We start from the raw sequence: 24714 nt of genomic DNA, 5'->3' as shown, positions 1-24714 counted from the left end.
GCCCAGAGACAGCTGGTGGTCTGCACAGTGCTGCCTCCGTTTGCAGGAGAGGGGCTGTGTCCAGGGTGCTTATCTAGGCAGTGGCTTTCTGTAAGCCCAACACATCGTAAGTTTTCTCCTAATGCTACCAACATCAAGCCAAGAGAGAGCTGAGCTGTATTTCCCCTGTCCTGAGAGAGAAAGAAAATAAACCAGAAGTTAAATTTGACCTAGTCTCTGATGGACTAGAGAACTGGTCCTTGCTGTCCCAAGTCCCAGGTTAAAGCCCTAACCACTACACCATTCTTTCCCTCTGGTGTGCCTACTTTTCAGCTAGCTGGAAAGAAGGGGATTTTTGTCCTGCAGAACTCCAAGAAGCCCCTCTGAGCCCTTGCTCCACCTTCCCCGTGTGTAGCCAGTGTACTCAAGCCTTGCAGGTTGGTTCCTGAATTTGGCCTTTTATGAATAGATCACTATGCTGGCTGCTCCCAGACGTACACAGCCAGTTGTATGTGGGGGAGAATCATAAGCAAGGGCAGGAATGCTTGTTTGGCAGCCTTTCCTGGCCTCCGAGTGTCTCCTGACTTCTCTCTTTCTTTTTTTTTTTTCTTTTTTTTTTTTTTTTTGTCTCTGCCACCTAATTTTTAAGCCAGGTTTTGATCCTCTCTGCCAGTGTAAATCAGGAGAGTCGCTCCAGGCTGACATCAAGTGGGCATGTGCATGCTTCCGAGTGCTGCTGTCTAACTACCTGGCCATCTTGCAGAAGATGGGAGCTGGGATAGGTGACGGCACATCGCTACCTGCTGCCTTACCCCTCTCTGGGGCCTGTTCGGAGTCTGTTTATTCAGCAGTCAGCTGAGAGAAGATAGGGCAATGGTGAAGAAAAGAAACATCTAAGAAGCCCCGCTATTTATACACCACCTTCATGCTCTCACCCACTCTTTCCATATATATTATATCTTGCTTCTGCAATTAAAACACATTACTTAAGGAGTATATTTCAAGCTGAAGAGTAAATTGGAAAGCTGTGTTTTTCATTTACATGAGTTAAACACACAAGGGACAGCTGGAATGGCAGTTACAATTAGACTACCCATTAGGATGCATTAGATGACATTAACCCAAGACCTCTCAGGTCCACCACAAAGCTGTCGGGCTGCAAGGCAGTTTTAAAAGCAACCTAGAGCTTTAAAGTGACACTCATGTTCAGTGCAAACATTGAAAGGGATTTTTTTTCCTCTTCGTGACATGGCACACGATCAGTGTTGCTGCTTCCAGATTACAGGGGCTTGGCACTTCCTTTAAAGCCTTTATAAGGTTGAAATCAAATGCTGCAATAACCCTTTCACCACTGCAAAAGTATTCCAGAAATGCTATGCAAAATGCACCAGCAAGCACAGCCAGACAAGGGTGTGACCAGACACCCTTCCCAAATGCTGCTTATTCCTCTCCCATGCATGGTCGTTAAGACTGGAAATTATCCATCTTCCTGGTAAAGAAAGGAAAAACTACTGAGGCATTAAGCCACTGAAGAGCTACAGAAGCACTACTGCTTTTGCAGTGTCTACCATGGCTACTTATCTGGGCTGTGATTTTTCTCCTGGGATCCAACTTCATGAGTCGCCCAAGACAGACCATGAAACACTATTCAAATATTAAGAGACTCATAGGAAGCTTGAAATGAACTTAAACTCCAGAGTGCCTGCAACTCTGAGTACCTCCTGAGATTTCACTCGCATAATAACTGAATTATTAACTAAAAAAAAGAGTGGTGTGTGGAAAAATGAAGCCACTAGCTTCTATGTGGCTAGAGATCTACAGGGATTAAGAGGGCATTTAAAAATACCAATCTTTTTCCAAATGTCTCCTTAGTTATGGGAGGAGACTTGCCAATGGGAGATCATGAATGTTGCAAGGGAAAACAATCATTCACAACCAGATGCACTGCTGAGGCATGTTTGAAGTCCCAGAGACTCTACCCAATCTCGCTTGCATCAAACTACCTGATCCTCTTGAAATCACTAGCAAGCTCCTGTTTGTAAAGCTGCAGAAAATCAGTCATAGCTTTTCACAAAAATGCTGAGTTGTCCATGTCAAGAAAATTATAGAAAGTCAGGCTATGGGCAGGAGGGGGAGAGGGTTAGAAAAAGAGAGCATTGTTTATGGAACATGAAAAGCTCCAGCGACACAATATATGGAATTCGGAGGGAAACAGGCCCTCCTTTCTTTCTGTACAATTCAAATAATTCCAATGGCAGACTGGATATTCCCCGAAACGAGTTAGAAAAGCACAGGGCTGTCAAAGCAATTTAGAAAGAGAAAGTTGAAGTAAACATGGTGACTTTTTTTTTAAGCCTTAACGCTTGGAAGACCTGAATGTTACCCTATATAGTGTATGCTTTTCATAGAATAGAAAGAAGTATTAGCTGGATGTCCAGCCCAATGCGAGGAGACTGCGTGGGCTTTTAAAGAAAATGCATGGAAGTACCCCTAGATACGGTCTCAGCTCAGGCATGATACTCAACACGCACACCTAGCTCTAACCTTTTTTAGGTGGTCTTAGGTTCTGATTAAATAAATCCTTATGAAATCCCGCTACTGACTTGGAGTTGTCATCTTCTGTAATGGCACTCTCCTACTCCCCCGAGATGCTCTAGAGATCAGAAGGGCAGACAGACACTTTTTATTGCTCTCATGTTTATATGTTCATGAAGATGGGGATTGACCATTAAGAGCAAAATACCCTGAATTCATACATTCCATAACTCTGCGCTTCTTGCTACTGTTTTGCCTCCTTATTCCAGCTGTAAGTAGGGGCTAACCCCTGAATTTGAGGGACTCTTTGGACTTTTTGACTAATTTCTCCTCTTTCAGCCTTGTGCGAAGCACATGAAGGACTTTATTCTCCTTTGTTATGGAAAGATGGTTTCCAGCATTTTGCATGATTCAGTTTTCACTGAGAAAAGGACACAAAACAGAAATGACAAATAGTTCATTACTATTTCCACTTCCCTACCTGTCCTTTTGATTTATATATCTATATATTAAATTGTGATTTGATTATGATATGATATGATTTGGATCTAAACATATAAGACTAATGAAATCACAAGGCCTCTATTCAGCTGGGTCTAGAGCAATTATATCCAGTAAAACAGCTTGGTTATATACTTTATTCCTCTAAGGGCTTCTGTTCTTTAAAATACCACTTTCATGGAAGAGTTTTTATCAAACAGAAGAAAAGCTGCACACTTTGCCAATTCAGGGAGATAGTGGATTCAAAGTCTTGCTCACTTACCATTTGAAAGACTTATTGCCTGGTGAGCAATCTTACCAAGACTCACTTGTTTAAATTATCTACATTAATGGATGACCTGAAACCTAAAGAAGTCAGTCTGGTTTTCTCTTGCATAAAGCTTACTGTCTAATTCACTCCTGACTTGTGCATTTGAAGGGAATGGGCCTTGGTTTTTTGCTTTTCTGACACTGACTAGTGTGGCTTTTGACTGAGAAGCTAAGAATCACACCGACAAACTGCACTCATGCAGTCTGAGCTGCCTGCATTACTTCTACATTACTTCTACAGAATGGGGAGAGTGGGAGTATAACTGGAGTATGGGAATCCAGGAACTAACGAAAATTTGTTTATATTTAAATGGAAAATTTCCTTTGATAGTTTTAATTACACAGGCAGACAACTTGCTGCTGTTGTTTTGGGGGAGAGGGGGGCGCAGTAATTCCACTTTAAAACAGATTTGCTTACTTGTTTCCATCAGAACAGAACTTAAAGTATTTCTAGCTTTTAATTAGCAGGTTGGCAGCCTCCCTCATAACTCTTTCACAAATGACTCTGGATGTTAAGGCTTAGTATAAATCAATCTGACATGATTGCAATGCGCTCTGTAGAGCTCCTGACAGCCACGAGGTGTCTCTACAAACTGTCCCAGAAAGGGTGTGAGTCTTGGTTAACAAACATGACAAAACTGAAATTCAGTCTCTGCAGAAGTCTGTTTGTTTGTCTGTAGTTGTAAAAATTTTCTTTAATAAATGTCTCCTAAAAGAGAGAGAGCATGATCTTGTGTATCATGACAGCTCTATCCAAACAACTGAGCAGTACTAGTACCAGAGAAAATATATTTACGGAGTCAAAGAATGGTAAAACAAGGGACTACATCTGGAAGTAGTAAAGGAAAACCTTAAATATGTTAGGAAAAAGTTCCAACAGTGGAAGTCACTTAGACAAAGGAATACGTTGCTAGTTGAGAATGCATGAGGCAACGCTAGAAAGAGGTGCTTCAGAGATGAATTTTGAATTTTATCATAACAACACTAGTTGGCTGTGTCATCAAGAGCATTAAAACCCATGCTGATTCTCAGAACTTGAAATCTCATAATCTGAAACCTACATCTGCATTTGGGCAGCAGCAAAGCATACAGTAAATGCTTTCTGCACAGAGCAAGTGATTAGGACCTAGAATACTGTGGAAATACAGGAAACAGCCTATGTCAGGGAGACGTCATTGTCCCAATAGTCACTGTGTCCAAGGAATTAGCCAACATGGACTTTTACTGACTGACTCTTTTAAACCTTACTCTGCACTGACCAGTCAAATAAAACTATGCATAACTGAAAGAGAATGGGGAACAGATACAGAAATTGCTTTAAAACCAAGCAGCAAAGACAAACAAGCTTTGCAAGCAGAAGGCTAAACTTTTGACTCATAAGCTGAACTAGGCCACTGATCTCCTTAGTGACAGAAAGAAGATATTTCTTGGGAGCAAAGAAAAAGATGAGGGACTGAAAGTCCAAGCCATGACCACCTCTTCAATCTGTCTCTTCAAGTGAAAGGGTAAGTTGGTTGTCTATGGTCCAAGGGTAAAGGCAAGAGATCTGGGTCATCTGAGCTACAAAGAACAAAGTCCTGGAGCTGCAAGAGATTCAAGATCTGTATTTATACTACAGCCTACATGGCTTCCATGTATGTGATTTTTATTTCTGAAATTAAATTCAAGCTAAGACAATCTGAGAGAGACCTCCCTGATGAAATGTTGAGGTGAAACTGCCATGTCCTGCCCATCATTTTGATCCAAAACTATTTCAAGAACAATGACTGCTCACAGCATGACACTACTAAATGTAAGCAGAGATCTGACCTACTGGAAATCAGATTAAAATACATATTAAGTCTCCTATGCACAAGAATAACTCATAAGCTGTAAAGCACTATAACTTTCCTGATGTCTGTGAAGAACATATTCTTTAGAGGTAAAGTCACCCTATCTCAAACAACCTGCTAGTCAGGCATCCTGGAGTTGTGTGAGAGAGCTCCCATCAAGGAAGCACTTGAGGACTTTCTCCTCCATTAACAGATTCATCCAAAGAAGCTAAGAAACTTCCACCTCTGTTGCTTTCCACAGTTCAGAAGGGAACAACAACTGTATCTCAAGAAAAAAGCTAAGAATTCAGTCTTTTCTATCTTTAATGTGTTGTTATGAACTAACAGCACAAAAATGTCTATTTGGGTCATTCACCAGACTGTTGTTTTGCTGATGAGACTCCTGGGTTTTTCTAGCTTCACTTTAAATTTGAAATTGAGACATCTGAAGGAACTTTTTTTCCCCTCAAAATACAGATAGTTACATGAGCACGGTTTCTGTTTAAAATAAGCATTTTCCAAAAATAAATAGCTCTAATATCCTGCCCATCTTGCATGCAGAGAACTGAAACGTAAAGGGCCACGTCAGGATTGTCTCTGAGGCAGGCCCCAGACAAGCCTTGCCTCCTGCTAATACAGTTTGCCTGCAAGCACAGCCCTTGCTAAGCTTGGAGTAGTGCATGTAGAGCTCTGGGATCCAGGTGGCCTAGCATGCTTCATGGATCACATGAGGTATATCCTACATATGGAGAAGGAGCAGAAGAAAAAGTGATGGGCTACTGCTCTTTCAGAGCTTCATATACCCACCGAGTCTTTGACTCATCCCACAACATTTTTAGATACTTCAAGTGCAGTTTTCTGGGACTCTGCATAATGTTCCTGATTACCCATTCTGCAGGCCACATCCTGCTGCTGCTGTAGCAGCTCTGCAAATAGTCTACTGCACGCTCGGCAGAGCAGCCACAGGAGGTGACAGGAGCCTGGCGTAACTGTCCATTTTCCATTCTCTCTGCCTTGCAGCTTTGTCCATTGCACCCCACTCCTAAATCTTGCGCTGTCACAAGAGTCCTTGCCTTGAGCTTGCAGATCTCCACTGCAGCGGACTCCAGTCTCAATGGTCCCATCTTGCTGTAGATTGAGTGGAATAACCACTGGATGAGTGGATACCAGCACTGTGTAAGGCATAGGTAACAGAGCCCAGAAGGGAACCGCAGAGCCTTAGTGGGACTTATTGGCCGTGCCAATGGCCACTGGTCACTACCCTCTCAATAGTGAAGACTCCCAAGAGAGTGCTAAAGTTTGAAGCAAACAATTTTTTCTTATAGTACTAAGGGACTGGTTTGGCTTTATGTTGTCTAGAACTAGCGTGGTCTCATTTTTCAGGGTTGGAAATGGCTTATACATGTTTACATGTTTATCAAGAACTCTCCCTCTGTCTCTAAATTGGGGTTCAAATCTGATCATGGCCAACTCAGGGTATTAAAAAGTTACAACAGGTAAACGGAATCATTGCTGGCTAACTCTTTACAGCCTGTGGCCTGAACTGAGTGTGAATCAATGGCACCTCTTGCATTTGGACAAGCTGAGGTAACCCAAGCTAGCTTAAAACACCTCCTTCACTTCAATCCTCTGCATCTTACACTTGGACAACCCTTTCCTCTTCATAGACTACTCATAGAGTGCCATGACTTATACTACAAATGCACAAGGCAGATGGGGGTCAACATTACTCTCTCCTTACAGACTAGGGGTCCTGTTCAGGGATGCTTGCCAAACTGGTGGAGGAACCCGGTCAGCCCTGAGGCAGACGAGTTCTCGTGAAGAGGAGGAGAACTAGACAAACAAGGCCAAGGACATACTCTTCCACTGATCCCAAATGCGGCAGGGAATTCAAAGGGCTTCAGACAAGAGGAAAGGCATGTTTGCTGAAATACAAACAGTATTTTTACTGTTTTGATAAGCACGATGGATGATAAAAGGTCTTGGAAGGCATTTAGTCTACTTCACACTGGAGTGCTGCTAAAGCCAGCATGGCAAGAGACTATAACCCTGTAAACATATGTTGTGTATTAGATTCTGATCTGGCAGCTTGCCTTAGTTTTGTTTTTTTAAGGCTCCAGCGAGTTCCAAATACACTTCCATGTTTGTGTTCCAGCAAATGAGTGAAAGGCAGAATGCTTGAGCGACGGGGACCCTGGAATGCACTGGACTATAAATTAACAAAAAAAAAAAAGCCTCCATTAGTGTTGGCACATCAGGCAGAAGATGACAAAAATATCAGCAAATTCTTTTTTCTGTCCCTTTCTCCCAGCTTATTCTTTTTCCAGTGTGCACTTCACAACTGCTGAGAACTGTAACAATTTTAGTCTCCTCTATTTTAACTATCAACATTGACAGAGGTAACAAGGGAACACCTTTCTAGACAATTTTGTTACTCCCAACTCCCCACCAAAAAAGCAGCCCACAGAGCATCCTCTCAATAGCAATTAGTCTGGGTCCCTGTAAGCGCACAAAGAAATTCTTTCGAGAGGCGTTTTAGACTGCTCAAGACTGAGAGTTCCGGCTCATATAAACAAATACTGTTACAAGAGGCAAAGTTGATACGGATTTATGCAAGGAATGTATAGACTGAATAAGCAATTTGATAATTAATGGAGTTGACAGGCACTTTCTAATAGTACACAAGTATGTGCAGACTGAATGGTTTCATATACATGCTGATCCAAAGACAGGATCAATTTTTAACTCATTTTATACCTAATCACTCAGATGAAGGAAACACAAGCATTTTTTTCCTCTTGGGTATTAATCTTGACCTCCCAAAGCCTGATTATTGGGAAATAAATCCTTTGCACTTACTACTATTGCAGACAACAAACCCACAGATGTCTTGTACAGGATGATTTTTTTCTTAAAGATCGTCTGAAGAATGAACTTTTGATTATTTTCTAGGCATTGATTACTTCTTTTATGTCCCACAGCTTAAATGCAGCAGTTTTGCTCTTAACAAAGAACTGAGAGCTTATTTGCATGAGTTTGGGGAATTTCTGAAGAGACCCTCTTGGCTAATACAGAGTTTCTTTTATTATTGGCTTCCAAGCAAGCCAAACCACTGCTCCTACAAGCCCAGCTGCAGAAACTAAAAATGCTTAGTAAGGTATTGAGCAAAGCACTGTCCCACCTGGCAGGAGATCATGGTAATTCATTGTGCATGGAAGATACTATGACATTTTGAACTGCACAGGGAGAAAGGAGTAGTATTGTAACTGCTCCCACACAGGAATGAGACACTCAATGCTTCCTCAGTCTGGAGCAGGTTGAGAGATGAAGCCTTCATATGCTTCACAACTTCACCCCTCTTATGATCAGGAAACAGGCATCTAACACATTTGTTTTATGGCCTCGTACCCTAGACAATATTAAAATATTCTAAAGGTTGCCCCCACGGTAACCACCTATGGAAATGAGGTTTGGTCAGTCTTTCCTTACCCCTGCCCCCCTCCTCCTTTAGCAAGGAAATCAAAAGCCAGACCAAGCTGCCCACTTTCTAGAGCCTATGTCCTCCATAAAGGCATTGAGAGAACGGAAAGGGCTATATGGAAGCACATTGTCTCCAGTCATATTCAAGCTGTAGGTAATTGCAAAATACCTATTAAATGACATCAGTTCTCCAGCAAGAGGTAGATGAACAGCCATATGGAGTTAGATCTGAGGTGTTTCAAGGCCCCTTATTCTGTCCAGCCAATAGCTAAAAGCAGATGCCTAAGGAAGAATATATTAAATATATCCTCTGTTAAAAGCCTTGTAGATGGGGCACAATTCTGCCATCCTGTTAGAACCCAGAAGCAGGTCAACTTGCTATGACTAGTCAAACATCAAATGACACACTACTGTGTGCTAACTGCCTCGTACCCCAACCCCAGCTGCAGCTGCCTTTGAAGAAAGGTGCAATGCCTTCTGCATGGATATACACGCCGAATAAAGTCTTTTAAAGCATGTGAGAACGAAAGCTGTCATCAGAATGTACTGAGCAATTATGGGTTGAAGGTTGAACTATTATTACTTCATGCCCTCTCATTCCCCTCCCCTCCAGGGTGGGAAGAAGGGGGGAGGATTATTCATTTGTATTCAAGCACTTCATTAATGTTTATAAGAGAATCCAAACACACAAGCAAAACAAGGACGAAACACTCGCACCAGACGTGTGATGCGATAAATGTCACTGGAGCAAATATTTAGATCTGTTTACAGAGAGGCCTATTAAGTCCTTTTTGAAAAGCTGTGCAGTGTTGTGGCTTGGTCTCTGCCTAGCAGCTCCAGCGTAAACAAATGGAAGATGGCTAAGTCTCTCTCTCTCTCATTTTGTTATGACATCTGGAAACCTAAGGAGGTTGGGAGAAGCCAACTGGCTGCCCTACTGCGATGTCTAGCAACAGGGTCTGCTTGTTGAATGATGGCAGGACATGCAAAGTGGAGCTGCTGAGTTCTCTAGCCTGTGCCAAAATCAGTGGATTTTCAACACAATAATCCCTCAACAAAAGTTGTTGCAACACAAAAGCCTTTGGTTCATTGCTAATGATGCAACTCTATGTTCTCTGCCATTTTTAAAGATCATTTGTGTTTGAGAAAATCAGTTTCTTTAGGGACTAAAATAGGGTGCAAAGACGGGTGGAGCTGCTCTATTCGCCAAGGGATGGAGATGTGTCCCGACACCCGTCGCCTGAAGAACTGTAGGTTCTGGAGTTTGCAATCAGCCTAGACTTCTGTAGATGTCCCCTTCACATCACCATCTCATTGACTCTAGTCCCTCCACATACAAATATTTATTTTTCTAAGAGTATTAAATAAGTTGAAAAGGTTAAGAGAAATTTATAGATGGATAAATGACAGTCTTAGCCCCAAATATAATAACATATTTGGGATATTTCAGCTTCTGAAGTCATGCCTCAGTTTCCAACACATTATGTAAGGCCTACAGATATAAAATAGTCCTATACGTATATATTAATGATCAGCGTTCCTTATCCAGATGCCCAGCTTGCTTCCTTTCTGTTCAGGACCAGTGCTCAGACCATACAGATGTACAGGACTGTACAGTGATCTCTAGCGGTGCTGGCTGAACCAGGAAAGGGAAAGCTGGATCAAAACACTTTCAGTTTGAAACTCTCCTCCTGACTTAGTGAGTTTAGTTCACTTTTTTCATGGCATCAAGAATTCAACGTGAAACCACAAGTAACTCCACTCAGTCTGCTTTTTAAGCCTATCTAAATCACAAATAAATTAGCAGAATATTGACTAACTTTTTTTTCTTCTTAATTCTCTTAATGAATTCTTTGGCTACACAAAACTTTTTTCTACATGAGCCAGTGGGAAAGACACCTTGCCCAGTTTTGAGGACCACAGAGATACAGTTTTGGGGACCACAGGGATACAGTTGTGGGTTCTAGGTTCAAGGACTGCATACTTGTTTAATTTGTTTTAACGGGAACTGCACTGAGCTTTACCCCAGAGAATGCAAGAACGGGTGCCAAGTCTTTTGGGATTCTCCCATTGATATCTTCAAAGCTATACTGTCAGGTCTAAGTGATCTCGGCAAAACATACCCCTTCCTTCCCTGACTGATAGGGATGATGGATTACTAGACCTGACAGTTGCTAAGCTTGTTTTTCTCTTAAAATATGTAAGAAGGCTCTGATACTTTGGTGTGTTGGAAGAACAGGAAAATGCATGTGACCACCCAATCGAACAGTAAATAAACGTTGGTGTCCCTACTGTATAACAGGGTTCAATCTTTTCAGACTTAAATTTCCAAGAGGAAAATTTTTTCTGGCTGACTTTTCCTTTTTAATTAGTCTCCCTGACTAATTGTTGCAGAAAATGCGTGACAGCTTAGTGGCTTGGTCTCAAACCGCAGTCCCTTCCATGATGTTCAGCTGTACTCCCTGCTCTTCGTGTGTTTTACCACCCTTAAGATACTAGACTTGTTAGGAGTGCCGGGCCTTGAAACCTTGTCAGTAGCATGCTGAACATCTACAGGGAAGACAGAGGAATCCCTTCCCCTATTTTGTTTAGCTACCTCCTGCTCCTCCAGTTTAGAGCTAACCCTTGGGGTTATTTATGTTGCATGACCTTGAGATAAATGGCATTTGGCAGGCTGCCGGATGACTTTGTGTTTCAAATCAAATGTTCTCAGTTTCTCCCACTAACAATGGGAATAATTCCTGAATGCCTTTTTGGGGGTATTTCTTCCCATCTCATTGCTTGCCATGGAGTTCTTTGGTAACTACGTCAGGGTTGGTGAACTTTAGCTTGACTTTCTTGTTGGATGCAAGTACCAAGTGGTGCGTGTGGTTTTCTTCTGTGGTTTGGTGTGTGTGTGTGTTTTCTCTTTGTCCCAGAGTGTCTGCACTGCTGGTATTAGAGCTACAATTGTTCTATATAAAGCAAAGATCCCTTGAATGATCTGCCAAAGGCTTTATCTCTGAACAATCTTTGTCTGTACTTGCTTTGCCGTTAACCAGTTTTGACTCTACTCCGTAATGGCTAGAGTTGCTTTGCCTTACCTGATATATATCAAAGAGAACTGCTAAAATTAACTGCTCATGAACTGTGTCCAGGATGTTAGATTAACTCATCTAGAATCCTTCAGTGAACAAACTGATTTACGATGTGTTATGACATTGTTACTCGATGTGTTGCACAACAACTCAATTTTAAAAAATGAAGAGCGCTCCATTAATAAGAGATAAATCTTTCCAGTGTAATTTGAATGAATCTGCAACAGCTTTAGAGAGAGCATGATAAGGGATCTTGTGTGGGTTTTGGGGATTGTGTTTTGCAGTCCTAGGGATATCTTCTGCTGGGATCTCTTCGTCAGTAATGACAAAATCCATCCAAAATACGCCAAAATATGACACCTTTTGGGAGATTATAGCTCTTTGTACTTCCCAAGACACAAAAGGGTACTACTACAAGTGATTCTCAACAGCTAATACTTTCAGGTTTGAGAATGTACACCAAGCGCACCCAACTATGCTTTCTTTCAACTTCAGAGCCATAATTTGCTGAAGTCTCTACATGGTAAGTCCCTTACAAGCTTATCCAGTTATAGTTAACACACAGCAAGTGCTCAAAGCAGTCAGTTTCTTTCTCAGAAAAAACACACCTTTATACATTAAGATATAAATAGAGTATTTTTTTAAAGCAAGCACTATTCCATTACTGGAACATGAACCAGTGTAAATGCTGACCTTAAATTATTAAGTTTCTAGAGCGTGTTTCAGATGCATACATGTTAAAGGCTCAGGTCTCTCTGGATACCCAGCTTCAACAAAAATGCCTTTGAAAGTGAGCTTGAATTATATACTGTACAGTATGTCTCATTTCACAGCCAAGCCACTTGAGTTAATAAAGAAAATCCTCCCTGGCCTCACACAATTAGCCGGGTAAGAAGCTAGTCAGTGCAAGTCTGCATACAGTGACAAGCCAATCCATAAAGTCGAATAGCGTTCCATGCCTGCAAACGCCTGCTGCCTTGACCCTCTGAACTTCATCTCGCCACCAAAAGACCTGGATTATTTCAGGATGGTATAACCTGGTCTCATGGTCTGATGCTCACACCCTTAAACAAAGAAAGTATCTCCCTAGTGTCCTGCAAATGGAAAGGAGAAATGCTGAAGGAACTGAAGTTCAGTTTGCTTGCAGCTGTCTACCAATAGAGCATCCCAGTTGTTTAAAAGCCAGGCCATATTAGAATTGTTTTGGCCATAACTTGGTACTAGAAACTTGAGTTCGATTCTACGTCTTAGTGAGTTATTTCCTTCAGCAAGCAAATAATGAGCTTTTTTGAGAATGTTCTTTCTAGTTTTTTCCTGTATTAATCAGGAAATAAAGCAATTATGAAAAAGAAGGGCTTTCTGTATAGTTAACTCATATAAAAGCAATCATTTTGAGACCCTTTAGCATACTTGCACGTCTCTTGCTCCTGTGACACCCAAAAATTAAAAAATTACCTGAGCTTGAAAGCAAACTACAAGGTAGCATCCCAGTTAGCTCCCAGTATGTCAGGAGCAGCTCTTCACATGGCGTAAGGCTTAGCTCTTTTGCAATTAGTAGTACTATGATGATTTTACCAATGCTTTAGAACCAATGGGACTCCTTGGGACATGTCCCATCACACCTCACTGCTGGAATAACATTAATCTCAATGATCATTTCTAAAATTGTAAATCAATCACATGCCAGAAATAAAAAGACCTTCAAAAAGTTGGGCATGTTTCTCAAATCACCCTTTTGCCCTCTCCCCCTCTACTGACTCTGCAAACTCCTATACTGTGAGCATTTTGTCTCAGTATTTAAATAAATATTCCCCATCACTATTATGCTGTCGCCTGTAATAGGAAAAGCCTGCAAGAAATCAAAGGAAAGCAAAATTTGTGCGGTGGCAGAAAGCGTACAGAGAATAATCAGTCTTCATTGTGATTGTTAACAAAAGTGAGGGAGCCTAATGGAGACCTTGGATTTAATACAGCCCGTAAAATATTGAGGGGCTACTTTCAAGACATAGAATCTCCTATTTTAAAGAAATATTTTTCCTGTGTTCCTCGTAAGTTGACTTTTATTAAAATGGAAAGGGGGTTGAAAATAACTTAAAGATTTCTTTCCCTTTTCTCATTCCTTGGCTCATGAAGGGAGCCTGATGAATATCAGTTTGCTCTACGAAGGCAGCTTCTTCTCTGTTTTATGTATTGGGGATGTCTGTGTCTCCCAACAGGTGCCCCAATACAAGAGTTCGGGTAGAAGAAGCAAGTTTGATGCAATCTGGGGAAAACGTAAAGCATTTAGTGTTATTCCCTTAATTGTGTGGTTACAGCTAACATGTTGGCTATGACTGAATTGCTAGCTTTTTTCCATGCCCATTTCAATGAACTCTGTGATTTTGCAGGGATGCCCAAGCATGAAGAACCTCTGGACTGGAATTCATTTGAAGGGTTTTGTAACTTCCACATTAACTGAGCCTAGGAAAAGAAGAAATCAGAACACTTTCTTTTTCTTTTTTTACAATCCTTTCTCATTTGCCAGTAGGAGTTTCTGGGAATGGTTCAGTGTTATCCCTGGCTTCAAGGGAGACTCTGGAATGAGTACAACATACAGGATTTGATTCATACCAATGGTCTTTCACATCTAACACTGCTACCCACTGGCATGGGCTGCAGTCCCAATTTTGAAGAAGTTAGTAATAAAACTCCCTTTTGACATCTGCAAGACTCTTCAGCCCTCAGTGTTGTTGCAGTGCCTGGACAGAGGTGATCAGCAGTGGTCCACTGATAATACATCTAATTATAATATTTCAGGGATGATGATTTCTTCAGGCATAACTGGCCTATGGGAGTCTATGTACGATGAGAAATGGGGTGTCTAGGCCTATGTTAAATGACCCTCAGAGTGGAAAATCTAGGGTCTTTGATCTCATTCAAACTAAAAATACTTTTGCTAATGAGCCTCCTCAAGTCATACAACATCCATCCCAAAATGCTGAACACATGGTTTTAATTTACAGTTTTAGCAACTTTCATTTATATTGTGCTAGAAGTCCTGAAATGACTTGCAGCAGAAGCTCTAAAAATTGGAAACCCAAATGGTAAGGACTGCTGTTGGAATAACTAGTGATAAAAGCAGCAGTCATCTGTGCTAATTCCTGCTTGAGCTTCTGACACAGGTATTAACCATGTCATTTCTAATTCTCTGTGCATTTAAATGACAACTAGATCCAATAAACAATAACACAAGGCAGCTATATTGTTCTCTTGAACACCAGAAAAAGCAAATCTATGGAGATGAATGAGATGCCATAACTACTATCTGTTGTGACGGATACAACCAGTCATGCATTCTAGTTGCATGTCTGTTCCCACTCTGCAGAGAGTATAGCCTTGTTCCAATTCCAGTCCAAGAACTGAGATATTAAGTTCAAACATTGATATCTGCAGTTTTAAGCTCTGCAGGCACCAGTTTAATTTCTGGTGTCTCAAGCGAGCTGGAAACCGTAACGCTTTATGGGTTACAGAAAGAGTATTAAGTTCACAAATTGCTGCAATGTTCAGAAAAATGTCTGAGTGACTGCAACCTATAAATAATCCGCGAGGTTCAGAAAGATACTGAAGTTTTGTGCTCAACCCACAGTGCTTTCTGTGGATTTTAAGTCTAGTAGCATCTAGGATCTGAACCCCTTGTCAGCTTGAAAGAGGGATTTGGGAAAGTGTGTGGACACAATGCAGATATGTTTCCCTAAAAAATAGGGCTCTTCTGGCACTGACTCTTGAAAGTTAAAAAATGAAGTTCCCAAAACACTGGTCTTTGCTGAAAATCTCCATTTTTGTGCTATCCTAAACACTGTGCTCTGGGGAAGTCATTTTATAGTCCCTTATCCAAGCATGCAGGGAACCCCTCTAACAGGACCAAAAGATGAAAGAAATCACATCAATTTCATGTGGCTCAAGCAGTAACTGTGTGATTTCTTCTGCCTTTTACCTGTCTCATCAACTCCTAATGACAGTGAAGATATTAATAAGGGTTTGCAGTGTAAAGCCTAGCACAGGGGAAACCTGTTATTTTACAGTATGTCCCTCTGAAGTTCCCAAATATGCTTTGCCAGGAGCCCTGCCACTGATCTGCATCTCCGCAGGAGGGCAAGGTGAATGAGTGCCCTTGCTTAAAATCATTTCTGGCCTTTTCAATACAGGAACCTCTGACTAGCCTGAATGATGTGGGCTGGCTTTATAACGTGGATTGCTACTCACTAGGGACCTGAGGGGAGGCTGTTAAAGACTTTCTGAGGACTGTAGGTTGCACTATACTTGAAGTTGAGGTTTTTAAGGTCAATGGTTCGTTCTGTTTATAAGCAAAGCACTCTGGGCCCGGGGCAGGATCCTGACTGCTGTTGCAACAGCATGAGAAACCAACAGTAGATGACAAACAGAGAGAAACTCTTCGCTGTGGAAATATCATTTACTGACGAGGGGGGTATTTTGCACTTACTGGGTTAGCAGCTCGGAGGTGGCAAACTGCTCCAGGGGAGATCCCACAGGGACTTGAAAGCAATGTTAGTGCCTAAGTACAGGGATGGATTTGGGTCATCTGCCCCTCTTCTGATCCCCTTTGCCGAAGCGGAGCTCAGGGAGTGAATCTCCTCCAGGGAGCAAAGCACGTGCCCGGGTGCTCCCCGTGCCTCTCACATTGCAGCAGTACCAGGGCTCCTGCTGCCGGGACCAGGCATCGCCGGAGCCAAAGAGGCCACGCTGTGACCTCAACTCACCTCTCGCCACACACACAGAAAAAAAATGGCATAATTCTGCAATTTGACTTCTATACATTGGTAACGTTCAGCTGCCTCAAATATGGCAGGGACTCCCCTGAGTGCCAGGCTTGTTCAACGCTGTTTTCTGGGGTTTTCTTCCTGTTAAAGCCCACCTTACAAAGATGCAATTGCTGCCTAAAAACAATCACAAACAGCACCCACAATTTTGCAAACAAATCAACCAGCAGAGTCCTCTTCAGATCTGCTCATGGGAGGCAGGTACACCTGTCCTGGGCTTGGATCTCACCGAGGGAGGTGTGAAGGATCAGAGGGAAAGGAAGGGCTTATATCTAACCTGTTCTACAAACACTTCTTGCAGTTATACACACAATAAATACAATAGATGAATTGCCAGCTGCCCCTTGAGCCATCATTAACTGACTGGCTTTTTTCTTAATAGGCATCAAATGCCACGGTGGGCCTTGCAAGGGGGCTGCGGTGAAGAAGCACACAGTAACTGGCTGTAAAGAGCCACACATACAGTTAGTTACAGCTATAAAACGTCAGCTGCTGATCCTTTCAGGTGTTACTGTGACTACTGTAGTTTTAATACCTGCATAGTTTCACCCTCAACAGTTCCCCTGGTAAAGACGTAAAGCAGCTCCACTAGTATTCAAAGAGAGTTAAATGGAAGGATTTCTATTCCTGCTGTACAAATTTCTACCCCAAGGTTAATTTTACTGGGGGAATTTTTTTACCCCAGGGTGCAGGGGGGTGAAGGGGGTGATAGTTTAATTAAAGCCAGCAAGCTGAAAACTATGTGCACCATGTATAACCATGTATAATCAAACCATTTAACAACATTTCTTTCAACAATATTCAGCAATCAAAAGAGATGATACTAAGCTATTTTTTATGAATTTTCATGAAGCCTGAAAATTTTTGGAAGCAAAAAGGCCTGATTTCTATTAGGCAAAACCCACTTTTCTTTAAAAAAGATTTAAAAAAAAAAAAATCAATAATACCCCCTCAAATAAACTACACAGACTGTCAAAAGTCAACCAGCTCTGAAACTGAGCCCTTTAATCCAGTTCAGAAAACTTTGAGCCTGGATCTTCCATTAGTATAAACAGGCAAATTTCCCTTGAAGTCAGTTATACTAGTCCCTGACAGCTCTGAGAATCCCAGCTTTGTGATCACAGAAATGTTTAATTTTTCAAGGAGATAGGGGAGATGGAATAGCAAGTCCAGGCCATGCCCTGTCTATGTATTACTGTGTTGTGCTGTTTTGCCACTGAATGTCCAGCTTCAAGACTGCAGATCTGTCGGTGACCAAACGTGATGGACCACCCATCGGCCTTTTATTAAACAGCACTTGTTCCCCCTCTAATCCTATCACTAGAGTAATCAAAGCTGCCATGTCCCAGGGTTTGATGGAACAGCAGAACCTGGGAAATGAAGACTGATTTTGTTAACAAAGTCATTCCTGCCCCTTGAATGCTGTCTCATTGGTAGAAAGCAGGGAGACGAGGTTTATTTGTGCAGAGAATGAGGCGGCAGAGAAATGAAAGGGGAAGAATGGTGAAGTGTGAAGTTTAATCTGGCACGGTCTAAGATTTCTTTCTTTGAGGCCGTCTCTGATCCAATCAACACCGGTTTGATATTTAACATCTCCCCCTGCAGTTGGAAATGATACAGGCTGGAGAAGCCTCGAGTCAGGGCTTCGCAAGCCCCGACCAGCATAGGGAGAGAAGGGGGTGCTGGCGGCTCCCCTCTGCCCTGACGCCTTCCCCCACCGACAGATCAGGATGGAGTCCGGCCCCGACACAAAATTCCCCTCACGAACCTTGGGATTAAGGGCATCTGGCACAGGCTGAATGCAGATTCTCCCTGAAGAGAGTAATCTCGGGATGGGAAGGGAAAGGGACTTTATTTCTAACTTGGAGGAAGGGATATCAACGCTGTCTCGGTCTGGGGATCCTGCTGAGAGACAGGACCAAAGACGAGCGACAGCTACCATCCACCTCCCCAGGGCAGAGCGCTTTGGGTAGAGGAGTAAGACCTTCCCCTTGCTGACCACACAGGCTTTTAGTGGGGATGCGATGCTGCCTGAGGGTACTCACCCCTGGGGTGAGCGGGGGTCCCACCGTGGCCCTGGGTGATCAGGACGGACACAGACAGACCCGAGCAGCTGTAGGAGTCACCATCACCGTCCTCCTTACCCCAAGGACAGTGTATGTCAGCCCAGGGCAAGCTTTTCACCACAGACCTGTGTGAGGGTCACAAAGAGGATGGGAAAGCTTAACCCTCTTTGGAGCCGGCCCTCACAGGACGCATGGACAAGTCCTCATGGTCTGTCACGGCCCCCACTGCAGTGCCTCTGCCGGCATCCCAAGAAGAGAAGGCCCTGAACACCATCCGCCCCTCACCAGCTCTTCTCAGTCCTGGCCCATTTGATTTTGCACTTTCTGGCCACTCAGTAAATAAACATCTGTGCTGTCAGACAGAACAGTTGTCTGCTTCTTCTTCTTTGCATGACTCTCAGCTCTTTCTGTCCCACCTTCAGTGAAAACCCTGAAACTTCATATACCAAGGAGTGGTGAAATTTCAAATTTCTGACCCAAACCTGATCCGAATTCCCCTGTTGCCAGGCTCCCAACCCAGCCTTTTGCTGCGATTCAGACACCTTGCCACCAGTTACACAATACCCGGGGGCTGGACTTTGCGTGACCAGCAGCTGCCAGAGTCCCAGGGGAGCGAGGATGCTCCCTCCGCCAGCCGTGCACGAAAGCAGCCGGCCAGCGGGAAAGGAGGGTGATCGGAGCGGTGCCCGTCTGGGAGAGCGGCGCGGAACTCTGAGCAGAGATTTCGGGGGAGCGGAGCATCAAACTACAAAGTTTCTGGGTTTACAGCAGAAAACAATGTGCCGTGCTCTACCTGCATGAGCAGGCTCTCCAGGAAGCAGCCAATTATATGAGCCACCTTAATCTTTTCATCCATCCGGCTAAGACAATCAACATTTCAAAGCGACGCGCAGAACGTTTCAAAGATCGTTCCTGGTCAAAAATGCAAGTGTATCCGCTTTCTTTCAGAGCAGATCAAAACCAAGTACCACACCGGGACCACTCCTAGATTTCCTCCTCCTCACGGTATCAGATTAACAGATTTGGTGCATGTAGTCAGATTAAATATTTGCAGTAGCACAAAGCTGCCTTTGAGGGGAAGAAGTAAAAAATAAAAAGCTTTTTTCTTTTTTAATTTGTTAAGGGCAAAAATACTGGACTTTGGGGATTGGGGAAACAAAAGCATTGACATGATTCAGCAAGGCACAGTTTTAAAACCTGAATTCTGAAAGCAGAAAGTACGTGCAGTATTCCCGTAACAGTAATGCTGAAAACAGGTAAAAGCTGCTGATGCCCTTAGCAGATTTGGGACTGTAATTTGTCACAGATGTTCTCATCAAACCGTGCAAACGCCCTACAAGACAAAAGCTGATCAATTTCTGATTTCCATTTTAGTGTGTTTTAATTACGTCTTGCTTAAGGAAGGCTCCAAGACCTGGAATTGGGAGGCGAAACCTAGCAATAGTAATCCACTCCACTAAATTAGCACAGTAATACACCAAGCAGTAGGACTGCCAGACGGTGTGATAACATTACAAATTACTATTGTTAAACAACTAGCCAGGTGTCAGGATGCATGAAATCTAGAGGAAGCAAGAAAATAAATATCTGGTTTGTTTTGTTTAATTTTGTCTCATGTTGTTCTGGTGGCCTTGTTCCCAGAAAAAGCTTCAATCTAGGAAAAATCCTCCCGAACACTGATCTATTTTAGCAGCAATGTCAATTCTCTGTAATAACTGAAATGTAATGTATTTTTTTAATCAGCACAAACTTTTTGCAAAAATGATTGTCCTTTACTTGCCAATAGCAGTAATACCTTTGCTGTTCTTTTCTAGATTATTATTGTGGCAAAACAAAGGGGAAATTTTTGTTTCTATTTAAAATTTAGAGAATGAGAGAAAAACAGAATTATGGTAAGAGCAGCAGTGAGTTTTGCACTCTGTCCCTTTTCCTTTCTCTGTCATGCTCTCTCTCTCTCAAAAGAAAAAAAGCATAGGCTTACAAGTGGTACATTTTTAGCCAAGTGCTTACATGTGCTTGATTTGAACTGCCATTTTTGACCTAATACAACCAAATGCTATTGGATGTCTGGAATGGTTAATTATTTTTACCTCACCTTAAAGAAGGGGTTCAACAGAGAGGATAGGTACTTAAACCTGTCAAACACAACAGGGTAAAACGAATTGCTTGTTTTGCATGTGTGTTAATTAATGCAAAGGTCCTGAGGGGCTTTCTTTTAATTATTTTTGTTGATAAACAAGAAAATTCTGCCAAAAGCATATGCAACCAATCTTCTCTGAAGGCTGTACGCAGAGTTAGACTTCTAGTTGAAATATCGGATGAACCAAATGTTAGTAAAAGCCAGACTTTTTCCCCTTAAAATAGTTCCCACTAGACTTCAGGGGAGAAGGGGGTAAAGGCACTCTAAGGACATTTTAATCACACCAAAGATCAGTCCTTTAATCCTTATTCCCACATCACCAAGAATTTTTTTGCTCAAACTAGGACAGTAAGACAAAGCTGGAAATAGGCTGATCCAAAACTAATGATGAAAAGCAGGTTAAAAATGAAATATCATAGCAGTAACTGACACCATCTTAAATTTCCCCTGGATTATTTGTTTTCTTCCACACACATTCATTTCCTGAATTTCTAGTAAATCTGATTTCATATAAACAGTTTCACAAAGCAAAGTCAATAGCTGTGACTGTGTTCCTGATTAATCCACTGAAATGAAATAGATCGCATGGCTTAGCATTTGGTTGTTTAAAGCTAAATCCACTGAAAGAATTCTGGAGTCCAGTTACACCAATAACTTTTGTTTCTTAATCTACATCCTTTTCTTTTTGCTGAACTTTACCTGTTCTAAAATGAAAAAAATCCATGCAGATTGCACACTTAATTTCCCCAGTACATGAGGGCGACGTGAGCCAGTTTGGTTTGACCTGGAGTGACTACTAAAAAGACAAGCAACGGTTTGCACGTACTTAAATCTATTTGAACAATGTTGAAATTTCTTTTTTCATTGTTCATGCTTCATCCTCTTCCTGACAAGTACCACAGAGCTGCTTTACTTAAAAGCAAACAAACAAAAGCACTTTTACCCAGCTCCGGGACAGGACGTGAGGCATCGAAGTTTCCCTCACAAGTGGCAAGCCAGCAGACACACACATTCACACCCTGGACATTTGCCTCTCAAATAAATAATACACATGATAAACCTGCTGCGCACATCACAGGATTTTTGTGGGCAGCACGGATCGGCGCGATGGAGAACGGGCAGCTGGACGCAAAGGCTGCTGAGGCCCGCGAGTGACTCACCCGGCTGCAACAGGCTTGGGGTTCGCCCCCATAAACCGACCGAAACGTGAGGAGAACGGTCCCTACCTCTGGGATAACCCACGAGGCCCAGGAGGCTCCTTACCTGGGAGAAGTTGAGCCCGTTCAGCGGGTGACACTGCTCCTCCACCCTCTCCACCGCACCCGTTGTCTTCTTCATCCTCTCGGCCTCCTGAGCGAGGTAGAGATCGAGCACCGGCACCCCCCTGGAGCGGATGTCCGTCTCCGTCAAGGAGTTCACCATGAGCATCACCCAGACGGGCCTCTTGCGCTCCCAGTTGCCGGCGATGGCGTTAAAGAGGTAGTCGGCGTAGAGCCCTTTGCCCCGCTGGTCCGGGGTCATCCAGTGGGGCAGCATCAGTTTGATGTAGTCCAGGTGGCGTTTGAGGCGGCGGTACAGCTCCCGTGGCAGCACGTCCTGCAGGTTCTCCCCGTGGGGCAGCATCTGGCAGCTGGCCAGCCCCGAGATGGTGTAGGGGTCGGTGAGGTCCAGCTCGAAGTAGACGCTGGAGCTGGCGTGGAAGGCGGCCTTGGAGTTGTCGGGGATGAAGTCCCACACCCGCGTGTAGGGCACGTGGATGGTGCCGAAGAGATAGGCGGGGGGGTCGCGGCGGATGGTCCAGAGGAAGGAGTTGAGCTCTCCTTGCTGGGGGGGGAGCACAGTGGGGGCCGGTCAGTGGCGGAGGGGCAGAGGGGCAGGAGGCAGCCCACGGGGGGAACGCCACCCTCCGGGTCCCTCTCCCCCATCTCCCTGCACAAGCCCTAGCCGGGCTTGGAGCCAGCAAAGCCCTCGGGCACGAAGAGGCCCGCGTGGGGCAGAGTCCCGCGGCGATCCCTGCTCTCCCCCACGGGCGCCCACCCAGCCGCCGCATCCCTCCGGACTCGCACCCGGCGGAGGGGCCCCCTCCGCGCGGGCGTGCGCGCTCGCCGGCACACCGCACCCCTCACGGGGGACACGCGGGGCAGCGCCACACCTGCGGGCCACGCGCGTCCGCGTGGGCCGCGCGCACACGCACGGAGGGGGGGTCCCTCCCCCCAGCGCCCCCGCTCCGCGCCTCCCCCCCACCTCCGCGCCCCGGCGGCTCCCGCGGAGCGCCGCGGCCAGCCGCGCATCCCCGAGCGGCCGCGGCCGCGCCCCCCGGCCCGGCCCAGCGCGGCCCGGCTCACCGAGCGGGGCAGGTCGCACTGCCCCGTGTCCATCTGCTCCCGCCGGGCCGCGGCGTCGGGCAGGAACCCCCCGAAGACGAAGCAGATCAGCGTCAGGTTGAGTTGCATCCCGCTTCCTCTCGCTCTCCTCTCTCTCCTTCCCAGATGAGCCTTTTTGGATTTCTAGGATCTTTTTTTTTTTTTCCCTCCCCCTCCTCCTGCTCTTCCCCCTTTTTTTTTTGGGCCTTTTTTTTTTTTTTTTTTATTCAAACAAACTTTGCCAGTCCCATCTGCATCTGACAAGTGCAGGGGGAAGGACTGGCCGCCCCCTCCCTCCCATGCTCTCCCCCCTCCCGCCCTTTCCCACCCCCACCCCCTCTGGCTCCGGGCTTGTCAGAGGCGCTGGATGCTTTGGGGAGGACGGTTCTCATCGCCAGCCTCCGCCATGCTTTGATTTTGCAGACCGGAGAAGCTCCCTTCCCGCCCCGCCGGTTCGGGAGGAGGGGGGGCGGGGGGGGGCGAATGGCCAGAAAATTAAAAAGTAAAAAAAAAAATATTTTTTTTTTTTAAATTCGGCGGCCAAGAGGGGCTCCCGCGGCGCCCCGGGAAAGGCGGGCGCTGCTCCGCGGGCCGGCGGCGCACACCGCACCGGGGAGGCCAAACTCGGGCTCCGGCGGAAAGTTTCGCGCAGCCGCCCCGGCCCGCCCGCGCCTCCCGCCGCCGCCAGGGGCCGCCGCCAGGGGGCGATCGCGGCCCAGCGCAGCCGCGCGGCGGCCGCGGCTGAAGGGCGGCGGCGTTCCCGCCTCGCCCGCCGACCGTCAGCCGTGGCGGCACCTGCGCGGCGCTTCGCTCGCTTTAAACACTAAAAGCGGAAAATTGAAAAGTTTCGACATTCCCGCACTCAAAAAATGTGACGAAATCACACAGACAGGGCTTGTCCCGGGAAGGAACTGAGAGCAGCCGGTTCCTGAGGGGATGCCCTGAGGCGCCCCCCCTCAGCCCTCCGCCGGCTGCTCTGACCCGGCTCGGCTCCCAGGCGTGAGGCGACATGTCTTCACAGGCGCCGCCTTCCCCTGGCCCCTCCGAAACCAGGGGCAGCGAGGCCTGGCTGAGCGCCGGGGTGGAGGGCAGTTCAGGGACGTGGGCCCTGCATGGCGCTGGCGGCACCATACCCTGCGCCTCAGCTATCCTCGCCGGGATGGCCGCGCCAGGGAGGTCCCCTGCTTCCTCAGCCTTACAGGAGAATGGAAGGAAACCTCTCTGTGCGTTTTCACAACGTGCATCTGTCCTGCTCACACCGTTAGATACCCAGCTTCCACTTGGACCGAAAAGCCTCAGGAGGAAGCACCTTCCTCCAGCAAGACCTGAGCTGGGTCTTGGTGACAGGAGTACATCCAGGATCCCTGAGGGTCTGGAGCTTTCTTTGGAGGCTGTTGCAGCAGGCACTCGACTCCAGCAGCTGCAACTCAAGCCGCCTCCCGAGTGCCCACCTCTGTTAAAGCTGCGTGGTTTCAGGGAGGACAGTCTGACGGTGCCTGTTGCCGCCACCTGCAGGAACTCCTGCCTCTGGATCCACTCGGGGCAGGGAGAGGGGTCGGGGTGCCGGACATAGCCCCTTCTCCCTGCGGAACACCACCCAGCCCCGCTGTGCTGGTGGCCCCGGGTGTCTCCAGCA

At 45.1% G+C, this 24714-nt stretch overlaps 1 protein-coding gene across 1 annotated transcript in view; it reads right to left on the bottom strand.

Moving 5' to 3' along the window:
• Positions 1 to 23219, bottom strand: part of TRABD2B (TraB domain containing 2B) — a 296180-nt gene extending 272961 nt beyond the window's left edge. Inside the window, exons 1-2 of the mRNA XM_072867434.1 lie at positions 23061 to 23219; positions 21979 to 22539 (exon numbers count right to left, since the gene is read on the bottom strand). Of these exons, the coding sequence (XP_072723535.1) occupies positions 21979 to 22539; positions 23061 to 23168 (669 nt within the window). The 5' untranslated portion in view covers positions 23169 to 23219. The remainder of the gene's footprint in view (positions 1 to 21978; positions 22540 to 23060) is intronic.
• Between the last annotated feature and the right edge of the window lie 1495 nt (positions 23220 to 24714).

Source organism: Ciconia boyciana, chromosome 7 (genome assembly GCF_034638445.1).
Source record: "Ciconia boyciana chromosome 7, ASM3463844v1, whole genome shotgun sequence".
NCBI classification, from domain to species: Eukaryota; Metazoa; Chordata; class Aves; order Ciconiiformes; family Ciconiidae; genus Ciconia; species Ciconia boyciana.
Note: the sequence above shows the minus strand (reverse complement) of the source record. Positions and strands in the feature narration are given on the sequence as shown.